We start from the raw sequence: 27,332 nt of genomic DNA on the forward strand, positions 1-27,332 counted from the left end.
ACTAAACAGACTGTTGGTTTAGTCTTCTGTAGCAATTCCCATGTTCTTAGAAAACACTTCGGTGCTAATAAGGAATCAGACTGACCACTCGTCTACGGTTACCGAGCCAGAACTAGAGCCCAGGGAGTGATAGCAACATCCCGTGCTATTATACCTTTTTTAAAGGAATAAATAAATAAAAATAATTCAGATCCACAGTCAGTGTAAAGTGGTAACAACTCTGTTGATAACTGTATGCATGGATATCAGTAAATTTATGGCAGCAGGAGAACAGATTTTCTAACCCATGTTGAACAGCTTAAGAAAGGCGAGCTAAATCTCACCCTAACCCCAGCCCCCCTCGATTCCTGCACGTTAACAGGGTTAGAGATATCTGTCCATATGGCAGTTTAGCCCACTTACAGTAGATGATACAAACCACTTTCTGGGAAAAAGTGACCACAGACGGCTCTAAGCCACCAGTGTGGAGTAGATGACTAACTTTTAGATGGCTAACTGCTAAATAAAATTAACCCAACATGTATTGTTCAAAAAGAGATTTAAAGTGTAGGTGGCATTATACCTACTAAGCAAGGTCCAGGATCTATAGGGCAAGAACTGACAACATGAAGACAGTAATCCCCTTATCAGGTACGCAAAATCCTTCAGGCTTTTCAAAATACTAAAACCTCAAGGGAAACTTTGTCTTCAAGAAATTTCAAATCAAGTTTCACAAGCCAAATAGGTGCACAGTTTTTTTTTTTTTTCACTGAGTTTTCCGAATGGAGCATCCAAACCTTTGAAATTCTCTCATGGCTCATTTGTAGGCATCTCACTGCATCCCAATGAGAGTAGATGAGAGGGATAATTGAAAATGGGACACGCGGGCATCAAAACAAGCAAAATGACCCCCTCCTTTCTCTTTTTCTTCTGGTTCATGCTTCTAAATGAAATCCCAGGCTGTCTTCCAACTGCTACTCAGAGCTGTCACAGAGAAGGAACGCGTAGAGAGCACTTTAACGACTGACTGACCTATTTCCATCCTTGTCGGCGCTGCTGCATCTAAACCCTTCGTTCTGAATTCTATGCACATACATGCACACGTGCACAGCAATTTTCCTGTATACTCCCACAAGGAACTATTTCCAAAGTCTAACCTCAGCTCCGAAAGGAGCTCTCAGCTGCCTCCCGAACAGCTGTTAACCCCATCGCCTAAGTGCCCTCCTTAATTAGGTTAACTTTTGGGAGTCTACCCTTTGGGGGAGACGAGGAGAGCTTTGGCTCACTGACTTATCTTCTCTTGTATCAGTTCTGTTCTCCATTGGATGCTGCCCTATATCCAAGGAATTTGTGTACAAGGACACATTCATTCCTCTTAAGAGTGCAAACACACAAAGCATCGTGAATAAATGTAAAAGCACGGTAACAGCTGCAAAGTTCTGGTAACTGAATTCAAGTGCACAGCAAAAGACCACCGAAAAAGCACCCAAGTGGCTAGTCCCTTCCCACAGCACTCAAATCAATGAGCCTCAAGAATAGCAAAAGGTGTCCAAAGCTGACGGGTTCTCAAATCCTCCCCACCTCTTTTTTTTTCTTTTTTTTTTTTTTTTTTTTTTTTTTTTTAAACTGGAAAAGAGCTTTGTTACCCTATGTGACTTCTGTGCTACTATATGTCACTTCTCAGGAAGAAGCAGTCACCGTCTTACTGATCTTGGCCGAACTTCAAAGATATAGAAAAAGTTAATTGGATGAAATGAGACTTCCAGAGAAAAACTTTGTGTGAAAAGACCTTCAACAAAAGATTTTAATGAAATCTCTAATCCAAGGCGCTGCAATAAAGAGTGACAGCAGCATTCTTGATATTGTAGTGGAACCAATAATACTTAGGAGGAAACTTTTCTTAGTTGTTGTTCCTCCAAAATGTGTCCTTCTTATGCTCCCCCCTTTCAATTAAAAGGTTTATAAAATAAGAAATGAAAAAAAAAAGTTAATGAAGGCAATATGGAACATTAAAAAAAGATTCTTTTTGAATATGGTCACATTATCCTTTATTGGCCCCTGAAAAAGGATAAAGTAAATGTTGTTTCATTATTATTTCTTGCTATAACAGTGCTCTGACACCAGCGAGTATAATTATTGCATCTGCAGTTTTGTATGATTCCCTCAATAAGTTTTCCATTTGTACTTAATGTGTTTTTGTATAGAAGGAAGCCCTGGTCAGCAGGGTGCCAAGTGCCGCAAAGTGCTTTTGATCTTTCAGGGAGTAGAGCACGTTCCTGTAGGAGATTTTTAGAAAGCTATGCAGAACTTGACCAGAAAACTAGACTTCGAGTAGCCCTGAAAATTGTGATGAACTCCTCTGAAAAGCCAGGGGAGACACTCAATTCATCTAGGCTGACTTTTTTAAACAACAGACCATTTGATGACACCAAGCTTCTACAGACACACCCATAAGGGAGGAAGAAGTTTGGTCTTCATCTACAGGCCTCATGAGATAACAATCTGCTACTTGCATTGGTAGCTTGTTTCCCCATTTGACCCATTTACTTTCCTATTCCAAAGTTTCACTCTCCAAATATTTTTGTTGTATCTTCTTCTGCTGAAGTTTTCAGCTCCTGCCTTGCCCCTCTGACCGAATGTGTGCGCAATGGTAGTATCAGCTTCTTATGTTAAGTAGAATTATCTCCTTTACCTTGCACTACAAGATATGTTTTCCAGACCTCATACGGATCTTTGCATCTCTTTTCCACACTAACATCTTAAACCTCCCAAAGCAGAGTCAGTGCAACAAGGCAAATTAGCTAGGTGAGAGCACAGGACTAGCCCAGTGACTCGACCAGCCTCTTTCAGTATTTTAAGGTAGAACATGCACATAAGGTTCCCTGAACTCTCAGGAGGATGTCACATGAGCCCAGGCTAATAAAAGGTATTTAACAGTTACTCCACTCTGTATTTCCACATCAAATACTGGCAATGGCACATCAGCCTGGTATAAGAAACCAGCAAGCAAATCATACCAACCCCGGCCAGCAAGGAGAGAGAGAAGGCCCCTCTCCTCCCTAGCAAATGATCAGCCATGCTCAGAAAAGACTTAACTCTTACACTACGTCTCTGTTTATGCCCAGGCATAAACCAGAGTATCAAATGCTGTTGTGATTCTGCTCCCCGCAGTCATTCCCAAAAGCCTCCTGAACTCTGTCTCCTCTCCAGTCAAGGATCGCCACAGGAATTCTCGCTAATGGCAATTTCCTACTGGAGCTCACATTTGTCCTGTCCACATGTCCTGTAGGTGGTAGACATCAGGTCCTTGTCTACCAGTTACATTCTTAATTTCTTGTTGGCAGGTTCTGTCCCATGACATGTTGGTGGAATCGACGGGAATTAGGCACAGATTACCTTTAAAAATATGCCCCAGAGTAGCTGCAGTTCAGGTACTCAAGCTAAAGCAAGTGTCATTGGTTGAAAGGTAATTTAAGTGCCAAAATCAGTATGAGAATTTGTGCTAAGTCCTCTCTCAGGACTACACCTAGGCTCATAATTCAATTAGGTATTACGGCACTAAAGCCAGGCCTTCGCTCTAATCTCTGGGCAGAGGATACGGTATTTTAAAGGGACAAAAAAGCAGATGACAGCACTTTCCCTCCTGTTCAGGTCTGTATACTAAAGGCCTGTTCTCCAGCTTTTTCAAGAGATTAGAAGACTGAGACTCCTACGTACTGTAGTCACAGAGGTGTGTTATATGGACAAATGCCCATTTAATGATACCCCCTCTGAAGGATTTTTTTTTTTTTTTTTTTTTAATTTGGGATAACAAGAGTTCTGAAAACAAATCAAAGCATGTTGATCTTTTAGGATGACTGGAAATAGTCTCCCGTGGAGCCTTGAAACATGCAGCTGTTATGCCCTTGTTACTTACAGATCTAATCATTTCTTGCAGAGACAACCAGGATCTTATTTGCGATGGCATCACCTGCTTCCAGAAATACATCTTCATGTAAAACTACATCCACTTACATGCAAAAGGAGAACTACAGAGCTAGTTCTAGAAATCTGCCCTTTGTCAGAAAGCCCTTTGCTGGCTTTTTGGTTTGGGGTTTTTTTTTGGTTTTTTTGTTTGGTTTTTTTTTCAATCAATAACCCACAAGCTCCCAGAAAAGTCCTATTTATTAAACAAAATTTTAGACAAAGGAAAAAATTTCAGACTACATATTTCTGCCTTTTTTTTTTATTTTTCCTAAACGAACAAATATAGAAGCTCAGGATTCCAGGCTGTTCTTGGGAGTTGTTTAGCAGTCTCGAGAGAGAGAGAGAATACAGGCATAGTTCTGTCCTGCAGCTGAACACTCTCCTCCAAATTCCATTCCTCATATGCTCTGTGTCCTGAGATGCCTTATCCTGCCCCAAAACAGATCCTTAGCCAACAGGACAGAGGCAGCTGCTCTGGTCCCAACACTGATGCATTTATGCCTGCAGGCAATCCCTTGGGAAATTTTACTTGCAACTGGTTTAGGCCCGTTTGTCCTTTTGGACTCATTTGTGCAAAGGAACAAAATCCAGTGGCAGCAGCTGCGTTAGGAAGCCAGGCTGCTACCACCGCTTGTGGGTCAGAACTGGGTGTCTTCCTCGTGGGAAATGACAAATGCTGAATAGGCCACCAACACATGTAGACCTGAGTGGAAATGAGCACTGAAACAGGAATCACAAGAGAAAGCTTCAAACACCTGAAATTCCACTTCGCTCTCTCTTCCATTTGCAACACAAATAACTGTAGAGCCTTTCCACGGGGTCAACGGGGAGCTACAGTTTAAATTCCAATGCTAAAAATTTCAAGATTGACTAAGTTTTCAGACGTCTGATTTGAGACATGCTATAGAAGGACCTATGTTTTTAAGAAACCGCTAAACGCTCTTCATCTGAGCTCCAGAAGCCTTTGACATATCTCAGTGTCAGCAACTGAAACGTCAGCACCTGAGAACCAGCAGCTGCTGATGCAAACCTGAGTGCAAGCCTCCAAATCCAGTGAAGACCTAAGGCTTTCCTCAAATCTAGAACAGGACTGCCCAGCTGGGGACCCGCGCAGCATCCTGCTCCAACAGGATGCAGTGAGAAAGGCACAGGAGCACGTGAAGAGCACAGAACTGATGGCCAGACTCCACCTCCCTTGCAGTTTTCTTGAAGTACTGATTAAGAATGATGGAATGGTGTAAAACAAAGCTCTTAATATCACCCGGTTGTATTAAAGTCGTTCCAATCTTGTAAATGACCACTTGGCATTTCTGCTGTATTTTATCAATTTATCATTGGCAGTAATTCTAATTTGCAAGATAACTTCTTCAGGTAATTAAATGGTAGTATGAACACATATACAGGGAGAAATTTAGGTGATCATTTTAATTAAGATGACCAAAGACAAAATAATCTGTTCTTCACCCAACTAAATACCAGCTTTCACCTTGACCACTGGTCAAAGGCACATTGATGCCATTTAAGGGCTCAAAGTTTAATGCATATGATGTCCCCAGATATAGGAAAATACAGTATTGTTTCCAGGACTATATAAAAGAGATGTGGACTATCCGAGAGATCCATTTATAATGAATGTGTCAACACTATTTTCTTTGTTCATCCCAGCACTTAGTCATGACCTGCTTCCAACTTAATTAGTTGTTATCAGTTCCATGTTCCAGCCTTTTTTACAGGTTAGAAATTGTATCTTTTCAATAAAAATAAAAAAAACAACCAAGCATGTTTGTCTTAACAACAGAGCACCATGTCTGTAATGAACTTAACTGTCCTTGAGGAATACACAGGCAGAAACCATTTCTGATCATGCCAGCAATGATGACATGGTCAAAGCTGACCTTCCTCCTGCTTCCGCAGACCTGGAACAACCACAGGGCTTATACCGCTTCAGTCCAACAGCTTCTCTTTAAGGCAGGTGTTCAGGGAGGCACCAGCAAAAGTTAACTGGATTTTCTGAGAAGTTACGAAATTTTATTTTGTGATGTTTCTTCTTTACCTTATTAAGCTTACATGATACCAAACCGTAAATCCCTCTGCGTTGGACAGTTGAAAGAAAAAGCCTCTAGCTTCCAATGATTCTAATGGAATTTGTCATTTGAAAGGAAGAAATTCTCTCCAGAACTTGCAGAGTACTTCAATTAGATTGAACGATTTAAGTTTATATGCAGTCTGCCCAATTTTTCCAGTGAAACAAACCTATAATTCTAAGAAAGACCAAGAGATCACTGGGTATATGGGCTTCTTGCAAGAGAAAACTATCAGCACTGTACAATACTTTGAAAATGACACATTTTAAAGGCAGAAAGATGCTACTGTGATCATCTTTGCTGACCTACCATTCACATACAAAGACCTCCCTTGAAGCCATTCCCATTCACAAAAAAAAACCCCAACCAATAAAACAATAAATCCCCATACAGATCTTTTAGGAAAATATTTTGCTTTCAAAACAGTCCATCACGGATAATACACCACAGTCTTTAATCATCCCCTCAAGGACTTGAGTCTTCATTTCTTGAACATCAGTTTCAAGACATTCTACTCTTTTATGCGCTCCCCTATTACACTGAAAAGTAACCTTTATGTTACTCCATGTTAGTATATTCCTTACGTACGTACTCAGACTCAGATCATGCACTATGAGTCCCCACATACGGTCTCAGATCACGTCATCCATTCCTTTGCCTTCTCTCTGTTAACCTAAACAAACTCAGCTCCACGACTGTCTTGTCACATGGCAATTTTTCTAATTCTCTTCTCATTCTTGTAGTTCTTCAGAACAGGTCAAACCTGTGCCAAACACAACTGTTTACACATCTATAGACTGCACTTGCCTGACTGGCTTTTGGAAAGTTGAATTTCTGAGTGTTCCAGGTAACAAGTAATAATTCGAGATAGATCCAAGATACAAAGAGCACAACTGAGTGATGACATGGACTCAAAACCTCAGGATTCTTAGAAACATAGTATCTATCTAGACATTTTCAGACAGGAATCAGAAATAAAAGTCTGAGATAGATTCATTGTTCAGAATGTTCTGGTTGGCTGGATCAAGAAAGCTGTGGTTGTCTCCTCCTCTAGCTTCAAGATGAAAAAGGACTTGACTGAGTTCTTCCAAGGTAGCAGTGATTTGACTTCCATGGGAATTTATGAATCCTCGGCTGTGTTGTTACTGTTAACAAGAGCTGACAGTTAAATGCATTTCATTAACAGAAACTAGAATGAGAATGACAAGACTTTAGCAGATCAGATCTGTAATTGAAAAGGTGACCAACGTAAGGAATAAGAACTGTCTGCTAGGATTGCACTTGCCTCTCACCCACACCAATAGCAGCATACCTCCTGCATGCAACCTGTCTTTCTTTTACACTAGTTAGCAAAGCATCAGCAAGATGGAGATGTCAAGAACAAACCCACGCCAGCATCAGTTCCTCCTTGCATGTCAACAGCAGGAGTAAAAGTAAACCCTACTGGAAGAATTAAAAACAGAAAAAGATTTTAGCAGCTGAAAATGTACAGAAGATTAGCAAACACATAATAGAAAGTAAAGGAGAGAGACTGGCAGTTTGTCAATTGATTCTTTTCAGTCTTGGAAGAGTAGACAGAAGATCTATCCAAGGACAACTGCTGGGGTAACAAAAACTTGCTGGGAGAGCTTGCATGGAATAGATATTCTCACTGTGTTGCTTCCTCACTAGCAATGCTTGCCAAAAGATTGACTGGGCCTTGAACATCTGTGGATTTCCAAAACCTACGGAACAAACCTACCTCCAGATGCACAAAATGACAATTTAATCCAGATGTAAAACAATGGGTAAAACCATAACACTGCTCAGCTGCAACAGAATAACGAAAATCCTAGTGCTAGAATTTAAATGATGCTTAAACTGGAAGCCAAGTAGAGCTCCACAGTTTTGTCCAAGGAGTAAAGAAGAGGAGAACAGAGGAACACTTAAAAGTAACCCATTCTGAAGAAACATACCTTTTGGGTCAACCTTCCTTTGCAAATGTATTTTGTCACTGAAAGCTCCTTCCCTGGGTTCACCAAATTTAGAGTAGTGCTACTATCAGTTGATATACGAAGGTTATTCAGCCTGATTGTATAGTTAGCTATTGTGTTTCCTGCCACAAACCAGACAGGGGCGGGGGGGGAAAAACACAACATAAAAAAGGGAAAAAGAACTACCACTATTCATCCTATTATATTTAGTACTCTGTCTTTTCCTGCTATAACAGCTTGCTTGATTGCCTTGTCCACCTGCTGTGCCACACTCTCTTAGCTCTGAAAGCACTTTAGGAAAGTGAGGATCATTTATGATGTACTTGTACAGCACCTAGCAGAACAGGATTGTGGCTTCTGGTCAACACTGCAGTGTCAATGCATTATCAATCGTCTGAACGTTCAGGCTCCCTTGCTAACCTATTTCAGTTCAAATCAATATACAAAATTTATTATTAGTAATACAAAACGTGACCGGCCTGAGAGGCTTTGCACATTTCTGTGCCATCCTTCTTTCGGTTCTTGAGATTCCCAAAGATGCGCACAAGCTTACCATAAGCCCTTCCACAATGCAGCTCTTTCGCTGCTTTGCACAGGATCAGATGAGCGCTCAGCCCGCTCTATGAATAGAGACTCATCTTGTTTACAAGAAAAAACCATTCTCTCACCCAGCTGTTACTTGGAGAATCAAATGCAAGGCCCCTGCCTCCCTTCCTTCCCCTGGGCATGGTGCAGAGGCACCACAGAGGGGTTCAGGCTTTTCCTAGATCCGACGGGGCTGGCAGACTCCCAGGATGACTGCCGCATTAGCCTCAGGGTGTTGGAAAGCTCCAGTCCTTTTGCAAGCATTTGGATGTCTGAATGGCAGTGATGAAAGGGAGGGGGGCAGCTAAACCCACCCCCCGCCACCACAACAGCATTCCAGTGTTATTAGAAATCCAGCTGTTCTCTGCAAACAGACAGGATTTACTGTTCATATTTTGGTTAAAGAGACAGATGAAATTCCCCTTCCCCATCCATTATCATTGTATAATCTATACAATTCATCAGCTCAATGGCCGTGTCAGTAAAGAAAAGGGAAAAGGGAGCATTAGTATTCAGAGCACACGCGTCACACAAGGCAGCAGGTTTATGATCTGCGCAACCTGAAATAAGCACTTCTCTTCCCTGGGGACCTGGGTTAACACCGAGTAGCTGCGCGTTAAGTCACATATACTTCTATTAATATACATCCTTTCCAGACTGGGAGGGGAAGAAGAGGCAAAATACTTGTCTGGCTCACACTGGCAGAGACGGCTGATGTTTTTGTGTCTCCACACTGTGTGTCCAGAAATGTCACATCCCTTTTCTGATCCCAACCCCTCCATGTCGCCGGAGCGCTCTTCCTCCAGCTCTTCGGCACCAACCAGGCAAAGCCATCAGCTGTCAATCAGCTGCCACATCTACCTCCTCCCAGACTACCCTGACATCCCCCCTCTGCCTGGCGCCAGGGGCAGCAGAGAAGTAATCTGCTATGAGATTAATTGCTCCCTCTGCCGTGTCAGCACGGCTATGATGGCTTCTGTATTTATAGGGAGTGGAGAGAGAAAAGGATTCTGTGGACAGTTTTTCACCCCGTGTACGTAATGGAGTATAACAGTTGCATGGAAACAGCTCATTTCCAGCCTTTGACACCATAAAGACCCTGTTTTCCTGAATGGACACGACAAGTCACCCAACTTGTTACCAAGCAGTATAAATAATCATTTCCTGCTCTTAGCAAACAATAATCTTAAGAAAGAGATCACATAGGCATGGTGGCATTTGAACACATAACAACCATCCAAGAAATCACTGGATATCACCGTCTTTCATTTCCAATGTCCCGGAATAACTGCACAACAGCCATCTAGATCCTGAGCTCTAGCTTCAACATTGCTTTAAGCCCACCTACACCCGAGCTGCCACTAAGAAGGGATCCCTCTCTGCCCATTCCTCCCTCCTGTCTTGGTCCCATTTTTCTGGCTGCATAGGGTGCCACGTGAGAACTGTTTTGTCAGGCTGGTTTTCTGCAGGAGCGGTCCTTTCTGGCTCACAGCACTGCCCTGAAAGCACCAGTCCCAGCAAAAAGGAGGTGCCAGGGATGCACAGCCAGGAGGAAAAACAGAGCTGAACTGCCCCTTTGGGTAACAGCACGCACTTTCCTTAGCTTAAAGCAGCTGTGAAACAGCAGTCTGCAATCTCTCTCTGATTCAGCAGAAAAGGCTTGTGTACCAGTAGCTAAATAAGAGTTTGCTTTATAGCCACAACCTAAATTTTCAAATGAGTGCCAGGACTAGTTTTCAAGAGCTCAACACCTTGTAAGCTCCCAAAACTCAACACTTACCCATGTCTCTTTTGAGAGACTTCACCTATGAGAATTAACCCAAGAAAAAAAAAGGTATTTTCTCCAAACAGAGCAGAGGAAACATCACAACTATGAACCACTTAGAGATACTGTACTGCAAAGAGTGGAAACAAGGCTCTTCAAGTCACAAAGCGATTACGGTGTCTGGGAGCCAACATGCTCACCAAGACATGCGAGTGGGAATTTTGGGCAGATGTCTGCCTTTATGCTCCCCAGAAGTGATGTACGTCCTCCAATTATTTAATGTTGGTTTATTAATACAATATTGTTTTAGATAATGGATGAGATTTGTCTCAGGATTGTTTTCATGTTACACAACACTGCCCTTAGGACTAATATTCTAAATTATACAGCAAGCTGCCATCATTTTAAGTGCTGCAATTTAAAAAAAAAAAAATAGAAAAGAAAAAAAGAAAAGAACAGCTGTCACCCCGGAAAAGAAAACAACAAAAAGCAACCTAAACAAACATTCCCTTAGGCTGCTATTGTTTTCCTAATAACTTGGATGGGATTTCCCCCTCCCCACCCACATAGTGGCAGTTGGAACAGGAAGACAGGACTTTTCTATTGATAGGTGATAGATCTCTCCCCAGTGAACTGAAGATGAGTACTGAACCCCTCGCCTGTATAACGTGATAAAACGTGACTACAAGGAAGGAGACTCTTGCAGAAACCACCGAAGTGATCACTAGTTGCTGGTGATCTTGTGTAAATGGGTGTAACTTCAGAAAATCCCAGGATCTCTGTCCAGGAAGCTCTTCATAAAGAATTAATCCCTCAGCTGCCTTCCCTGACAGCTGGTGAATCCGTAGGTCCAGGTGAGCAGATATTGCTGAAATGGGGGGGTGGGAGGGAAGTGGAGTAAGGAAAGGAACGTCAGTTACGTTGGACAAGATTCTGAGGTGCTGTCTGGGGTGGAACAATCCAAAACTGGGATGCACGCTAATCACATGATGAGCCTTCCTCTGCTCACAGACAGCAGGCAAAACGCCTTCCTTGCTCTCCCTCTTAGGTTCACCTAGAAGGAACAATAGGTGCTCTCATTAAGGCAGAATTTGACCTCTAATTGGTCATTTCTACAGTTAAGGAAAATTTTTCTCCTCTTTACTTGTAGTTTCTATTTTTTCACTTAATTGTTGCAAAGACAAACCTTGGTGGCACGAACTAGCACTGAAGTGTAACCTGTAAAGTTAAAATACAAAAGTAGCCTGGCCCTCTGGACCAACAGACAGGAGGGTCTTGGTTCTTCTCAAAAGTCATAGTCATAGAATGGTTTGTGTTGGAAGGAACTTTTAAAGGTCATTTAGTCCAACCCCCCTGCAATGAGCAGGGACATCTTCAACTAGATCAGGTTGCTCAGAGCCCCACTCAACCTGACTTTGAATGTTTCCAGGGATGGGGCATCTACCACCTCTCTGGGCAACCTGTACCAGTGCTTCCCCACCCTCATCATAAAAAAATCTCTTCCTTATATCTAGTCTGAGTCTACCCTCTTTCAGTGTCAGACCATTAACCCCTTGTCCTGTCGCAACAGGCTCTATTAAACAGTCTGCCCTCATCTTTCTTATGAGCCTCCTTTAAATATTGAAAGGCCACAGTAAGGTCTCCCCGGAGCCTTCTCTTCTCCACAAGTCAGGAGAGTACTACCAAGTACTGCAGTAACTCCATGCTAGCCAGGAGTCGGGACAGAGAAACCTCTTCCAAAGTAACTCCCAAGTTACTTGGGGAAGAATGGAGGAGTCTAGTCTGGGAACAGCCCCACTCAATAACTGATAGCACAAGGACAGCTTGAAACCCCGTTTATAGCCTCAATTGCATGGGTGTCCGCAGGGATGGATGCAGCTCTTACATCCCAGGACAGGACAATGTGGGCAGGGCTGGAGCTGAGTTCAACCTCATCAACACTTCAGATTCTGGGATTTGCTCCCAGATGAGTTGACAACTCAGTGATGCTGCTGGCAAGGCAAATACAGTGCAGAAAAAGGCAGTACAGTTCACACTAAGCTTCAGCTGCTCTTGATTTCTGCAAGAAACAACTTTTGTTTGGGCCAGTAATTGTGCCAAGGAGGGAAAACTAAACAAAGGGCAAGGGCAGGAGGGGAAGAAAGCCCACAGAGAATCAACACATACTCCCAAGTCACAGCCCTCATGGCAAGGGACACTCCTGCGCGCTTGCCTGAACTAGACCTCCAGCAGAGCAACACTATCACTAATTTCATTTGTGGGAAGGGAGGAGGCAAAGCCTTGGGAACTGGAATCTGGATTGTCCCCGTTGCTGACAGCTACGCAAACGCTTTCCATACCACAGACTGTCTCCTCGTGGGACATGGACACCTTTCCTGCTCATTGATACTGCTCTGATTCCTCCCCTCTTTGCAGGCACTTTGGCACAGCATCCTTATGGCAACTGCTGGGGTGGGAGGATGCCTTTGGTGCGCTTGCAGCTAGGTGCAACGCATGCTGGAAGCTAACAATACGTGCCGTGTAAGCAGGCAGCTGCCTGAAGACGACCAATAAAAAAAAAGCCAGTTACAGGCATGTCTTGCACCTGTCGCTGGAAATAGCTCAATAAACTGTACCAGCAGATGGCACTTGTGAATACAAGGCATATTTCTTGGGTTGTGTCACAGCCGTAACTTCCTGTGCCTGGCAAATAGCCTTTTCGGAGCAGCCCTTCAGTCTTTTGTATCAGCTCTCACATGCCATGGATTGTGGCCTGGCAACTGCTGCTCCAGAAGTAGAGCTCAGCTCGTTACGACATTAGACAGAGACCAGCTCAGCGTGTTTCTCCCCTCTCTCACTTGCAAAACGAACAATAAAGCACTGCTTTGATTGCATGGGTATATTTAAAGATATAGTTTTTCTAAAACAATACTGCTTGGTACCTACAAAGTGCCTCAAAGCCAAGGAATGCAACATGGCTTTTACGCACACTAATAAACGTAGCTTCACAACTAATTTTAGATATATGAGACCTAATTGCAGATGGGTATACCAAAACAAAGATCTACAGCAAATTGGCTGAAGTTCACTAAGTCATTCGCAGAATTAAAAAAAAAATAAATATAAAAAACCCTAAATAAAACACACAAACAAACAAACACGCACCACTGGAGTCTTTGGTCCTTTGTTTGCTGCTGTGAACAAGAACTCAAACCACCAGAGACACAAGCCAGACTTAGGAAAGAAAAAAAGGGAAGAAAGCCCAATATGTTTAGTTACTTAACTGAAAGTAAAGCTAAGAAACCCAGATGGGATTATTCAGACCTAAGATCAGCTATTCAGGAGGGGAGGAAAGGAAGCAAACATTTCAACCAAACTGACATTAAGATCTCTGTTAATTACAAATACATTCTAGAAGACAAGAACATGCGAAAAATAAAGTCAGTGAAGGTCAACAATAGGCTCCTACAGCAACTCACAGACATAAAAATGGCATTTTCGTACAAACTTTGATTCACTTGGCTGGGATTCATGAGTTAGGTGCTTATTCTCTGCATAACAGCTCAAAGGTAATAATCCCAAATGGTGCTATTTAAATGGAAAATAAATAGCCCTGTCTCTTTAAGGACATCATGTCTCATTCTCAGCGGAATAATGGCAGATATAAAAAAGATATGATTTCAATATTTCTCATTATGACTTCTCTCCCTGCTCGTCTAAAAATAAAAGGCTACTCTGTAGTCCCAGATCAATCTAACTAAAAGAGAAGGGTTCGCTTACAACAACAAAATAGCAGCTCTGACACTAGTTACGTATTCATCACATGTGAAAACGGCCTTCAAACCTTTCCAACAAGTTGTATTAAATTAGGTTGTGTTCGGATTATTTTTTTTTTTCTTGCACCAAAAGCAAAATAAATATAGCTTTATTTAATGCTACTAAAAGGTTCAGATTCAACTGGAACCCCAAGGCATGTGGCTTTGTTGTTAAAGCACATATACTCACTCTATTGATTGGTGCAGTCCTCTGTGCAAGAGAATTTGTCACATCAATAGCAACTGAAAAATACTCAGGAGCTGTAATATGGTTTAAATGAGCAGTTACCACATCGATACAAAGAACATTTTCAATGGCAGTAGATAGGAACCCTTTTGCAAACCTAGTATTTGTTTTAAGATAAAGGATGACAACTTTTTTTACAAGGAAGATTTTTTTAAGTAATGGTGAGCAAAACAGCAACTGCTGTAGCTGTCTTACAATCACAGCACTCTCTGGGCAATAAAAACCGCACAGGAAAGAAGACTTCCAAGCAGAAAAGGAATGGCAATGCTACTAGCTAGTTGGATGTAAGGGCAAGAGAAGACCTCTGCTGCTCATTTGCATCCCTGGTATTTCCTATTGCTGCTGCCCAGACCATCCCTGTGCCACTGCTGCAGATCCACCCCAGACTTTGCTTTCCAGGGCGCCAACACGGCATCCTGGCTTGTAGCAGAAACAGGGTGGCCAGCAGGACTTAGGGCAGTGATCATTCCCCTCTACTCGGCACTGGTGAGGCCCCACCTCAAACACCGTGTCCAGTTTTGGTCCCCTCACTGCAAGAAAGACATTGTAGATTCTGGTGCATGTCCAGAGAAGGGCAACAAAGCTGGGGCGGGTTCTGGGGAACAAGTCTTATGAGGAACGTCTGAGGGAGCTGGGACTGTTTAGTCTGGAGAAAAGGAGGCTGAAGGGAGACCTTATCGCCCTCTACAACTGCCTGAAAGGAGGGTGTAGTGAGGTGAGGGTCGGTCTCTTCTCCCCCACATAACAGGCAATAGGACAAGAGGAAATGGCCTCAAGTTGTGCCAGGGGAGGTTTAGATTGGATGTTAGGAAAAATTTCTTCACTAAAAGGGTTGTCAGTCATTGGAACAGGCTGCCCAGGGAAGTGGTTGAGTCACCATCCCTGGAGATATTTACAAGACAGGTAGATGTAGCGCTGAGGGACGCGGTTTAGTAGTAACTTGGCAGTGCTAGGTTAACAGTTGGACTTGATGACCGTAAAGGTCACTTCTAACAAAAACAATTCTATGATCTGGGAGATGCACACACACAGGACACAAGACGAAGACAGCATAGAAAATTGATGACCTGTTCTCAATGCCAAGCAAGAGCTGGGGGAGGAGAAAACTTCTGCCATGCCTCACCCACTCTCCCAGCCGCATGGGAGAAGGCGACACAAGGAAATGGCCATTTTGTCATTGTGGCAGTTCTTTTTCTATTTGGTTTTTTCCACCATTATCAGGGTGGTTGGTCCTGGCCACAGATGTTCTTAATCCAGCAGGCTGTAAAAAGACACCGAAGCATTGGAAAGCCACCTTGGATTTCCAATTTTGAAACTGGGAAGGGAGGAGAAGACAAGGGCTCAGTTGCCACCACTCTACCAGGGGGTCAGTAACACGCTCGGCACCCATGGCCTGCCTCTCTGGTAGTCCCATCCACAAAGGGGAACACCACTTGCCCCCACATGAGTCACCAGTCCCCAGCTGATACTAAATGTGATCTAGGCAGGCACAGCGAGGGACTCACTGGCCTCAATAACATGCAATCTAAATTAAGAAGACAAAAAAGGGGCAAGAGCGGCCACTGAGGAGCAGTCCACTGTCCATTATCTCTAACCAGGACATCCGTGAAGCTCACAGAAGGCTGAAGAGGGTGATGCTTCTTGCACTGGGGCAGGAGCTGAACAGCCTCAGGCCAGAGGAGACCAAAAGAGCTAATGCTTACCATCTGAGGGCAAACTGGACAAGTGCTAGGAAGACAAACCCGCGGCACATCACTGAGCAGACAGAAATCACATGAGTTCAGGAAATATGCAAAATATCCACTGGAAGCTGGGGAAGTACTTGAGGGGGAAACATCTTACAAGCATCTCCCTCTCTTACAAGGAGAGTGACACTGTGCACTGCTGCATTCACAGATACCGGCCTTGTGAGGTCTGAAACAACATGCTGTCCTCACAACATGCTGTCCTCACAGACCCCCTAAGATGTACAGCCTCTGCTTTGGTCACAACTGAATTGGAGAGAAAAAAAACAAACAGGACATTCATGGCAAGGAGCAAACCTCAATTTCACGAGATTGAAAAATCCCTGTTTTTCAATAATAAGAAATAGTTCTATATTTTCAGGGGATGGAAGATACTTTTCCTGACTTGGTGTATTTTTAGAGTACAATTCTCTCTCAATCACATCCCTTCTTCCCTTGGGTTAATGTACAATGGACATTCTTGTCATTCAGGCAAAAATCCCACTGAAGGAAGACGAGACGCAGCATGTGCTGCAAGTTTTGAAGGAGATGAGAAATTTCACACTATCCTGGTATCTTCTGGGTAACTGCTTATTTTATGATGACTAATAGGCAATTACTATGGTAATACTGCAATACAACATGTGTGAGGTTTGGGAATGAGAAATTATAGGTAACTACTTTGGACTCATTTCTATGGTAACAAAAAGTAATTGTCATTAAATATCAGTTATATTGTGGCTGTACCTGGTAATTATAGATTTTTTATGCCCAGTAACATAAATAAAACCAATAAATTTATTCAAAAGGTCCATGATTGTTTACTTATACATTGTTATATAGAATACACAATGACAAACGCCTAATTAGGAAAAATAAACTCCGGCGAGAGCTTCATCTTGTCATCTGAGATGGATACACTGTTTTTCAATTCAAGGCAATGCATGAAATTCACATGCATTGAATGAAGCTAAGAAAAAAAACCTTCTCCACCAGAAAAAAATAGGTGAAAAATAATCAAGAGATATTATGCAAATGACAGTACGCACACAAGTAGACATGTCTTGTAACTGGACAAGTGACAGTAAAAACCACATAACATATCCAGTCACTGTGAACACACATGCACACATGTATGTATGCAGCTATAGGTGCATCCCCCAAAGTGATACTATCACAGACCAAAATCAGCACTCCTCAGTCTTACAACTTATAGCTCTGATTTAGAGCTAAAATAATTTGGATAAAGTCCACATATGCTTTTACTGTCAAAAGACCCCTCATAAATTACATGTGAGCAAGAATGTTCAACTTCTGACTATTTCTAAAGTCACAGAAATAAAGTCTACAAAAAACTATTCAGGATAAATCTGAAATATTTTGTCTGGTCCAAAGCCTAGTTTTCTGTTTATATTTCAGGCTCTTCAAAAGGGATCTTTCAAAAAGTCAGTTTTTTGAACAAATCATGCCATTAACAAACAAAAACAAGAGAAGATTGCCTATTATAAAATGTTGATATGAATCATTTAAAATGTTTCTCAAGCCTTCACAGCTCCCTTTTTTCTCTTGAAACAATTTGCCAAATTCAACTCACTTCCACAAACCATTTCAGTCCTTACTGGCCAGGCTGGATGGAGGTTTGAGCAGCCTGGTCCAGTGGGAGGTGTCCCTGCCCAGGGCAGGGGAGTTGGAACTTAGATGATCTTTAAGGCCCCTTCCAACCCGAACCATTCTGTGATTCTATGATGTTTGTGGGGCAAAAATATACCATTTGTCCACAACATTTCATCCCAACACAGCTTTCTTTGCAGTATGGGCTCTGACACCGTTTATGGTGAATTTGGCTTTCCAGTCTGGGTAGGACTAACCTCCTTTCCGTCCAACAAATTGCTTTGTTAACACCTCACACAAGCAAGCAGTAAAGATTGTGTTGACCTCAAAAAAATTGTACCTGACAGTAAAACAAGAAAGGATTAGAATCGGTGTGTGCCCTCTTCTCCCCGTTCACAGAAATTCTTGCAGTCCCTACAATCGAGCTAGAAGGATATTGTAGTGATGACAGTTCAGAACATTTCAGCTAATTCATGGCTTTAATTTACTGAAGGCTGATACTGTCACAGCTCACTGACTGAAGGCAACACAGAAACGACAAGGAACGGGAAGCCTCACTGGGTCACGCAAAAAAACCTTTAGAGAACGGTCAGGATATTTCAACTTCCTTGTCGTGGCATTTCTGGGATACGTCAGTGAAGAGCTGCCCAGACAAAGAAACACATCCCTTTTGGTGCCAGTATAGGGTTTCATCTCCGGAAGGTGAGGCTGACAAATTGGAACTAATCTAAGATGGTGTGGTACAGTCATCTTGCCTGCAGGGACACATTTCAGCATTCATCTGCAGAATGCCAGCTTAAGAACAAGCTCTTGATAAAGGAAAGTTCAGGCCAAGCCTGGGGATGCACGACTTTTAAATCAAAACCACATTTTTTTTCTCATAGTCTAACCCCACCTCCCTGGGGATGGTAATAGGTTCAGAAGATGATAATGCTATACCACAAACAGAGAGAGAAAAGTCAAGAAACCTCTCTTTCCAGCACTAGTTTTCCTTTATTTCCAAAAACTGTTTCACAGTTTAATCCATCAGAGAGGATGAGATTAGTGTTATGGAGAAAGTCACAAATATTTTTATTTTTTGCCACGTTCCTTCACAAAGCTAAAGATCAAGTCATGCACCATCCCCAGCAAAAGGGGTCTTTCAATTCAGATGAGAGCCGAGGAAAAGTTACAGAACAGAGGGCAAATTATGCTGAAGACTCGCCATTTTAGGCAGGTCAACTGATGGCATCTTCTGAGGCAATTTAATTAACAAAGCCATGTGGCATAACATTTTCTACACACTGTAACTGCAAAGCCAGTTACACTTAGAAGTACAGTAATACCAGGTTTTAAAGACTTCAAGAAAGGGATGAAGCCTGTCTTCCCTATTTTGGGAGAGACCCACATCCTTGACCACAGTAAACAGCAGGTACCTATCGTTATCCTGTACGTTAGAAAGAGCTGGATATAGTCATGTGGCAAGAAGAGGACTATGGAGGGTTTTTTCACTGAAGGAAGAGAGCAGCGTAGTAGTCATCTTCACAGAAGAGTGTGACACCAGCAAACCACAGCCAGCACTGGAAGTAAAGTCTAATAGAGGCAATTTCACAAACTCTCTTCGTTTATGTACATAAGTGATAGCTATTAAGAGATAGAACTGTACGAGTTCACTTTCTATTAAAGATTTATGCTCTAAGATTACAATCAAATCGTAACTTTTGTCCATTTATTTTTAAAAAATCACTTTTAAAAGTTGCGGATAGACCTCCCAAACACTCTAAATTAGAGGGGACACTTAACCACCCAGTTAAGTCACATAAAGAAGGCACCTTGTCTTTTCATCTCTAGCTGTGCGGGTCCACAAATAACACTTCTTAAACTCTTGCAGACACTTCAATAAATCAGTAAAGCTTAGCACCCTGTTTCCATGCATCCTGATACACTGGGCATTGATGTATATTCCCATGATCATTTCTTTTAGAGCCGCCTGAATCTACACGCAACATATAAACAACCTTCCTCACAGACGTGTCTGCGCCGCGAGCGCTTGTGCTTTATAGCTGTGATATTAAACTCACTTGTTGCTGGTTATGAACATTTCACCACAAGAAAGTCCCTTTAGAGTCACAACCCATTTGGTCTGTTCTCTTGAGGACGAGCAACAGTTTATAGATAATAGACAATTCTTGGCATTATTGTTGCAGTTTTGGCTTTAAGTCCTAAACCTCAGTTCGCAAGCACTCAGAACAAAGGAAGAAGGATTCTGGAGAAGAGCACAGGACCCAAACCCTCGGTGAAAGTTCTGCATCCCCAAAAATGACAATGAAGAAAATCCCATCAGCCAACCGTTACCATACCATCCTGGGTAAATGAGCGGTTAGTTCCTATTTTGATCACAGGAGAACTAGTATATCCCATTCCTTCTTGGGGAACTGCTGACATACTCAGGCTACTAACGGTGCCCACTGCACCTGGGATTTCAGAGGACAGCGAAGTGCATCCAACAGGATACTCTGCCAATTACACAAAGCTGTGTACGGGTGGGGTAAAAAAAAATAAAAATAAAAAAATCTCTCTCACACTGGCAGGAGATCAATTTACAAACTCAAGCATGAGGTTTAATTACCCATTTCATTATCTTAGCTTGCATAGCTCTGAATGCGAACCTTCAATGAACCAAAGAAATAGTCACTAGCTGCTGCTTTGAGAAAGACGGAGATAATAGGAAGTAGAAGTTCAAATGCCTAAAATTGCTCTGGCTGCATATGGCACCACAGACCTTGTTTGCAAAAGCAGGGGATTGTCCCCAGCCAACAGATCTGTGTTATACCAGGCTACGTGGAAGACTTCTGAAAGTCCTATTTATGTGCTAATCTGAACGAAGACCAAAAGGGATGAAACAGACTTATCTAGCCAATCACAGAGAAGCCTCAGAGTTAAATTTTCAAACACTAGCAATTGATCCTTAGAGATTTTTTTTTTTTAGTTCATCCAGTAAATTCAAGAAAATAAATTGTGATGTGCTTGTGGATTTTGTATGAGCAGGAAATAAAGTGTTTGCTCTAAATTATTCACTCAGCACTAGTTAACTACAACACCAGCACATTGCTAGGCTTTTTAATATTCTTCTCAAGGTAATAGGTAGCATTTTGCTTATTACCCTCATTTTTACGTTATTAGTTACATTAGGCCATTTGTAAATAAAGTGAAGAATTGCAAGAAAATCAAGTGGTTTTCCAACTACCTCATTAAAAGTCTCTTTAGTTCAGGAGGGTCGAAAATTCTGCGTATCATGAAAAGCTAAAACAACAGTATACCATCAGGCTCAGCAATTCCAAATGAATTCACGTGCCCTTTCATAATACCTGGGTTCCCAAAAGGCTTTTCAAGTTATGAGCCATGTGCATGTCTGCAAAGCTGCATGTCTCTCAAAAACTATAAATAATAGTGCAGGAGAAAAACCCTACAGGGCAAGTGAATTTTCTGGGGAAAACAAAAGCTACTTGATTGCAACTGGAGTTGCCTACACACAGGCCACCTGGAATGGAGTAAAGCAATGTAGTATCAGATTCTAGAGCCATTTTAGGGCTTTATTCCTGTAAGGTGACATAACCTTTATGGTAAATTCCTAATGCTGTCAGACGCCACTACTGCAATATCGCTCTCTGGTTTTGGATTTGCCAAGAGTTGAGGGAGTATCAGTGAAGCTGGAAGGAGACTACGTGTCCTCGGAAGTTTCGCTTATAAAATACGTATACAAGCACTGTTGAAATCCCCCACGCCATTCCCTGCTATTTTAGTTTAGTAAGTAGCAAAGCACAGGAGGGCTAAGAACAACAGGCCAAAACAAAGAACAGCCAGCAGCACCACTTTCTGCAACTTCTAGCTTCTTTCTCAGTGGTCCCCTCATCCACACAACCACCCAGTCTTAATTCTGCTTAGCAGTGCAATACCTCGTTAGATCAAAGCTCAAGGCAGCCTGGCTACCGAGCATATTGTGTTATTTAGTCTTGCGCTGTAAGCAAAGCCACATACAGTATATTACATTTCTCAGGGGCTTCTGCAGAAAACTATGTGGTACATGTAATTGCCCCCACAAACAAATCATCAACTAATCAACTGCTTTTCATTATCACCTCCAGCAGCACATTTATTTTGTAAATAAATGCATTAAGAGCAAACAATTTTAGGGAAAACAAAAGATTATCTGAATATGTTCTCAACAGAGGAGGTGGTAAAGTAGTAATTCAAATACTAAAATGAGGCAAAATTAGCATAGGGTGGAATGATTATTCCATTCCATGTATGCCTATCTATTACAGTATAATAATAGACTGAAATCTGTGACTTTAATGGATGATCTGGGTAGTTGAAGGGAACTGTGATTGACTGACACATTTACATAGAGGCTGATGAGCAGCATAATGAATGCATTTATAAAACACAGCTAAGGTCTAACTCTAAGCTGACTTTAACTCCCACACGTAGAGGAGGCTTGCAGAGCAGATACTGTTGCTCTCTATCCCCTGAAGCAAGCAAACTTGCCGTTGAGCCCCCTTCCTTGACAGGAACTTCAGGAAGCATACAGCCACATGAGAACCTCCATTTAAGAGGAATTAATTGAAACAAGCCATATAAGATTCAGTGACAAAACAGTGCAGGGCATATAAGGTAGATATAACAATACACAGATTCACACTCCACACCATACCTGTAATTTCCCAGGTATACTCCATCAGGATTGAGCATGGGTGCAATCTTGAAGACCAGATGATCCCTCAGTACTTTTGCAATAGGATGCTGGCTCACAAGGAAATCAATTATACCTGAGAAAAATGAAAAGAGAGTTTAAAGAAGGGGATTTATGACATCAGTGATTTCCGGATATCTATCCAAAATTTCACATATAAAACATTAGAATTATCATTTCTCTTCATTCCTGTCACTGCTCCTGCTTCCAATAGAACAAATCACTTGCAATCACGTAGCACCTGCCATCTTCTAAAAACTCCAGAAACAAGAAATTTAAGGATAAATACCTTAGTTCATCCTCATAATGCCAACTCAATATGAGCTGAGGCACCTCAAATTTGTTTGAGCATATGCCCAGAGCTACCCTTGACATATGAACACAGAGTTCAGATTATCTGCATATATGAAGAGATATAAAATCATAGAATCATCTAGGTTGGAAGGGACCTTTAAAATCATTGAGTCCAACTAAAACCTAACACTGCCAAAAACACCACCAAACCGCGTCCCTCAGCGCTACATCTACCTGTCTTGTAAATATCTCCAGGGATGGTGACTCAACCACTTCCCTGGGCAGCCTGTTCCAATGACTGACAACCCTTTTAGTGAAGAAGTTTTTCCTAACATCCAACCTAAACCTCCCCTGGCACAACTTGAGGCCATTTCCTCTTCTCTTATTGTCTGTTCTGTGGGAGAAGAGACCGACCCTCACCTCACTACACCCTCCTTTCAGGCAGTTGTAGAGAGCGATAAGGTCTCCCTTCAGCCTCCTTTTCTCCAGACTAAACAGTCCCAGCTCCCTCAGCTGCTCCTCGTAAGACTTGTTCCCCAGAACCCACCCCAGCTTTGTTGCCCTTCTATGGACATGCTCCAGAATCTACAATGCCTTTCTTGTAATGAGGGGCTCAAAACTGGACACAGTGTTTGAGGTGGGGCCTCACCAGTGCCGAGTAGAGGGGGATGATCACTGCCCTAAGTCCTGCTGGCCACCCTGTTTCTGCTACAAGCCAGGATGCTGTTGGCCTTCTTGGCCACCTGGGCACACTGCTGGCTCATATTCAGCTGACTGTTGACCAACAGCCCCAGGTCCTTTCCCACCGGGCAGCTCTCCGGCCACTCTGCCCCAGGCCTGTAGTGCTCTATGGGGTTGCTGTGACCCAAACGCAGGACCCGGCACTTGGCCTTGTTGAATCTCGTACCAAAATGCCTCACTAAAACTGGGAGAGTTACATAAACTCGGTATCAGGCACAGGGAAACTGCGGGATTGATAGACTGAAATTTTTAAGGTCAGATTCTTCACTTACTTTACACCCATAAAAACCAGGAGTAACTCCACCTCATCAGTGAAGCTCCTTTAATGTGGAACCAAGGCAAGTGACGGGGGAAACAGATCCTAAATGTCCTTCCTTTGGGCACAGACACAGCACCAGACCCCACAGGAGCTCCTGCCTCTGGGCCCTGTGCTCAGAGAGCGACTAAACATCTCCTCGCTCCAAGGCTGGTGCTGGGGCAGGAGGCAGGCAGTCCGGCAGCTAAATTCATTGCTTATTCCTCCACTGACTTGGTACTGACAGAAATAGCTTCCAGGGAATGAATGTCGAGATAAATTGAGTTCCTGTGTAATCTCAGGACACCCACAGACAGGTCATGACAATTTGCTATTTATTGTGAGGTCCATCCTGTGAAGCAGGAACCATTTACTGAATTTCCCCAGAATAAATCAATCACTACGCTCTAGTAACAGGATAAAATTAAGCAGAGAAAAATTAAGGCTGATCATCAGTAAAATTTCACTAATGGCGAGCTCTATTAGGCTGTGGAATTGTCTCTCCAGGGGAAGAGCGGAATCCCGTCATCAGAAACGTTTAACGCTGGACAGGGCAAAGCCCTAGGGAGTAGATATAACAAGCAACAATTCAGCATAGAAGAGATAGCACGGGCTAACTCGCTGACTTCAGACCTGATTTTTTTGTGATCCAATCAAAATCTTTAGAAACAAACACACTAAAACCCAGGTACACGCCAGGTTAAACACCGTTCTTCACAACTTGGCTCAAACATACATTAAAGATGGAACCAGAATCTCACACCGTACAACTTCTTCATGTACCCTATTTCCTAAGGCCCATTTTGTATTTCAAATAATAACAAATCTGAACCTGTGTTGCTGTTGGAATGAATTCTAATTTGCTGAAACACACAGGGAAAAATGAGGCTTCTGAAATGTCTAAGATGATCAAGGTATAATTGACTCTGAACATCAGCAATTTTTTTTCATCTATTAGTGACTAATCCTGAAGAAGAGAAAGTCCCTTTCTGTAACCAAGTCTTCCTCTTGAGAAGAGACTGAACCTGAATTTCTGAGGCAAATTAGCATATACATAATTATATTGCTCAGGAAATGTTTCTGCAATTACCTCCTCCCAATGAAGGAAACTGAACATCGATCCGCTTTTTGGCTGGTGGTGTGTCTTTTGTTCATTATACAACAGCAAGAACACGAAGAAATGACAGGGACACAGTTGGATCCTGAATAACCAGGTTTCCTAACTGTATGCAAACATGAAAGGCTTAGCTATGTTAATCTGCTGCTCTAACTGTTTTCTGGCAGTGTCTAAAACATAATCCACAGTACGCACACCTGGAGGGCTCAAAACTACTTAAAGGGAAACAATTGCACACTCAGACTATGGCTTCTCGAGACACTAGGCTGGTTTCAGTTTTAAAGAGCTCGCAACTAGGCTCAAAACATCGTGTCAGTTCATGTTTTCTCAAATACTTGGAAGAGTTAACTATTTAGAAATCAGTACGTCCAGAACATATTTTGTCCTAGGTCAGATACGATCTTTCAAAGCAGCCACAATGAAAGCAGCATAAATACCACATTGTGTACATGATTTTCACTTCACCAAAGACCTTGGTGGGACAGTTTTGCAATGAGATGTTGCAGTGCACCAAGCACGTACTTTTGACAGCTGTTCATGCAGCAGGGAGGACCCACGAATACCTCAGGGATAACACGACTGCTTTTCGTTCAGGAGGCAACACAAGAGCCCAAACTCTCAGAGCTTTGCCCTGGTTGTAACTGTGCCAGGGAAGAGGCTTGTCCAGGTTCTGCTCATTTTGCGCCTGTTACTGATGCAGCCTCGCTCACAGAGCTTGGCAAAGGCATCTTGGCAACCAGAAGCTACAGTTTTCAGCTTCACCCAGGGAGTTATTATTCCCTAACCAAGAACGTGCTTATGACGTGAATGGCTGCGTACAAACACGTAGTGGGTGAGCCTCTGCTCTGCATGATCCACTGCTGCACCAGACACACCAGACTCAAGGGAAGAGACTGACCTTGGGCGCCCAGCAGCTTGGTGGCAGATGAGACCCAGCATCTCCCACTGTACCACAATCTATCAGGGGGTACTGCAGCCAAATTCACCCGATCCAAAGAGATTTACTGTCTTTTCTGATTTAGCAGACATTTAATTGAATCTGAAGAAGTCTTACCCCATGAACTTACTTCCAAAGAACGTAAGAGAAGCATCAGATGATAGCATACATCCACATATACAAACCTCACCATAAAATTATTGTAAGCATCCAAATAGCCAATACAATTAGCAAATAGCTTTGTGTTTCAGACGAACCCAGTAGTCTCTGGATCATTAACACTTAAAGCAAAAAGACAGATATCAGACTATTAAAAAAATACCATTGCAGAGAGCTTGGTCCTCCTGTTAATAAATCAATACAAACTAAATTTTACAGCTTCTATAATCAGCAAGAGACATATCAGTGTATCTCATTAGGCCGGGGTTAAGAATTTGGCAGCAACCAAAGCCCATTTAATATCATTTACTTCAAGGCAGACATGGCAATACAACAGATGCCCTAATTTATTTGTTGATCTTTGTATTAAAATAACAGTTTGCTGGTAAACAGGAAGGGTAATGATGCCAGTCACCCTTGTTAGTGGCTAATAATTGCTTAATTTGTCCACTAATTGACCTGTGCTACTGTTGAAGCACTGGATCGTGTTGCAGGGCATGAAGTAAACAAGGCCACTGTAATGTTACTTCAGAGAATGACTTCTGGAAATAGAACTACTTATTGCTATAAATTTTCTCTTCACAGATGAGCAGATTAATTGGTCTGCCAATTAGTCTGCTATTAAAGAAAAAAAAAGGCTGCCCACAGATTGGTTGGATCTTCAAACCGCAGCCCCAGTTTGGGTCAAATGAAATAATCCAATCTGAATCAGTCACATCAGCTATGAAAAATAAGACAAGCATTATTTAAAAACAAATCTCTGTGGCTGGAGATCAAGGAAAATAGCCCAATAACTAAGTATTAGCTCTTCGAGTGACTTGAAAATAAAATGGAGAACATGACGGAATGGGACTACTCAGGCACATTACAGTGTGGAAAAGTTCTCTAATTCAAAGAAGCAAAACAATATAGATTATTTTTCTATCGTCCTTTCTGGAAAGTAATTAAAATCATTATTTTTCAAATAACAACATGCAATTATAAATGCTGCCTAGAACCGGAACAGCTCAGAAATCAGCATTCAGCCATGACATAAGAAGAGGCTTATCCATAGTCCACTAAAAATCAACCAAAGTCTTTACGTTAACGTCAAGGAGCTTTTCATAGTTGTGAGGAAAAGGAAAGAATTGAAAACAAGGAAAAAGGAAAACAATGCTGACAACTGTGAGTCATTAGATATAAAGTCACAATGGCTCCAAAAATTTTAGCAGTTTTTTTTACCAGCCTTTCTTGGTAAACACGACTTCACTGAAACTGTGCTAAATCAGGACTAAATCTCCCCTGCTCCAAGTCAATTCTCTGTCATTATTCTTTCTCAACGCTAAACAC

The 27,332-nt window shown here is 42.2% G+C and overlaps 1 protein-coding gene across 2 annotated transcripts in view; it reads right to left on the minus strand.

The window, feature by feature from the left end:
- The window catches only part of LOC128913724 (cytosolic carboxypeptidase 6-like), a 335,261-nt gene that overhangs the window by 182,141 nt on the left and 125,788 nt on the right, over positions 1 to 27,332 (minus strand). For both annotated transcript variants that reach the window (XM_054211794.1, XM_054211795.1), the window contains one exon: positions 22,422 to 22,536. In XM_054211794.1, coding sequence (XP_054067769.1) covers positions 22,422 to 22,536 — 115 coding nt within the window. The remainder of the gene's footprint in view (positions 1 to 22,421; positions 22,537 to 27,332) is intronic.

This window comes from Rissa tridactyla, chromosome 8, assembly GCF_028500815.1.
Source record: "Rissa tridactyla isolate bRisTri1 chromosome 8, bRisTri1.patW.cur.20221130, whole genome shotgun sequence".
NCBI lineage: Eukaryota > Metazoa > Chordata > Aves > Charadriiformes > Laridae > Rissa > Rissa tridactyla.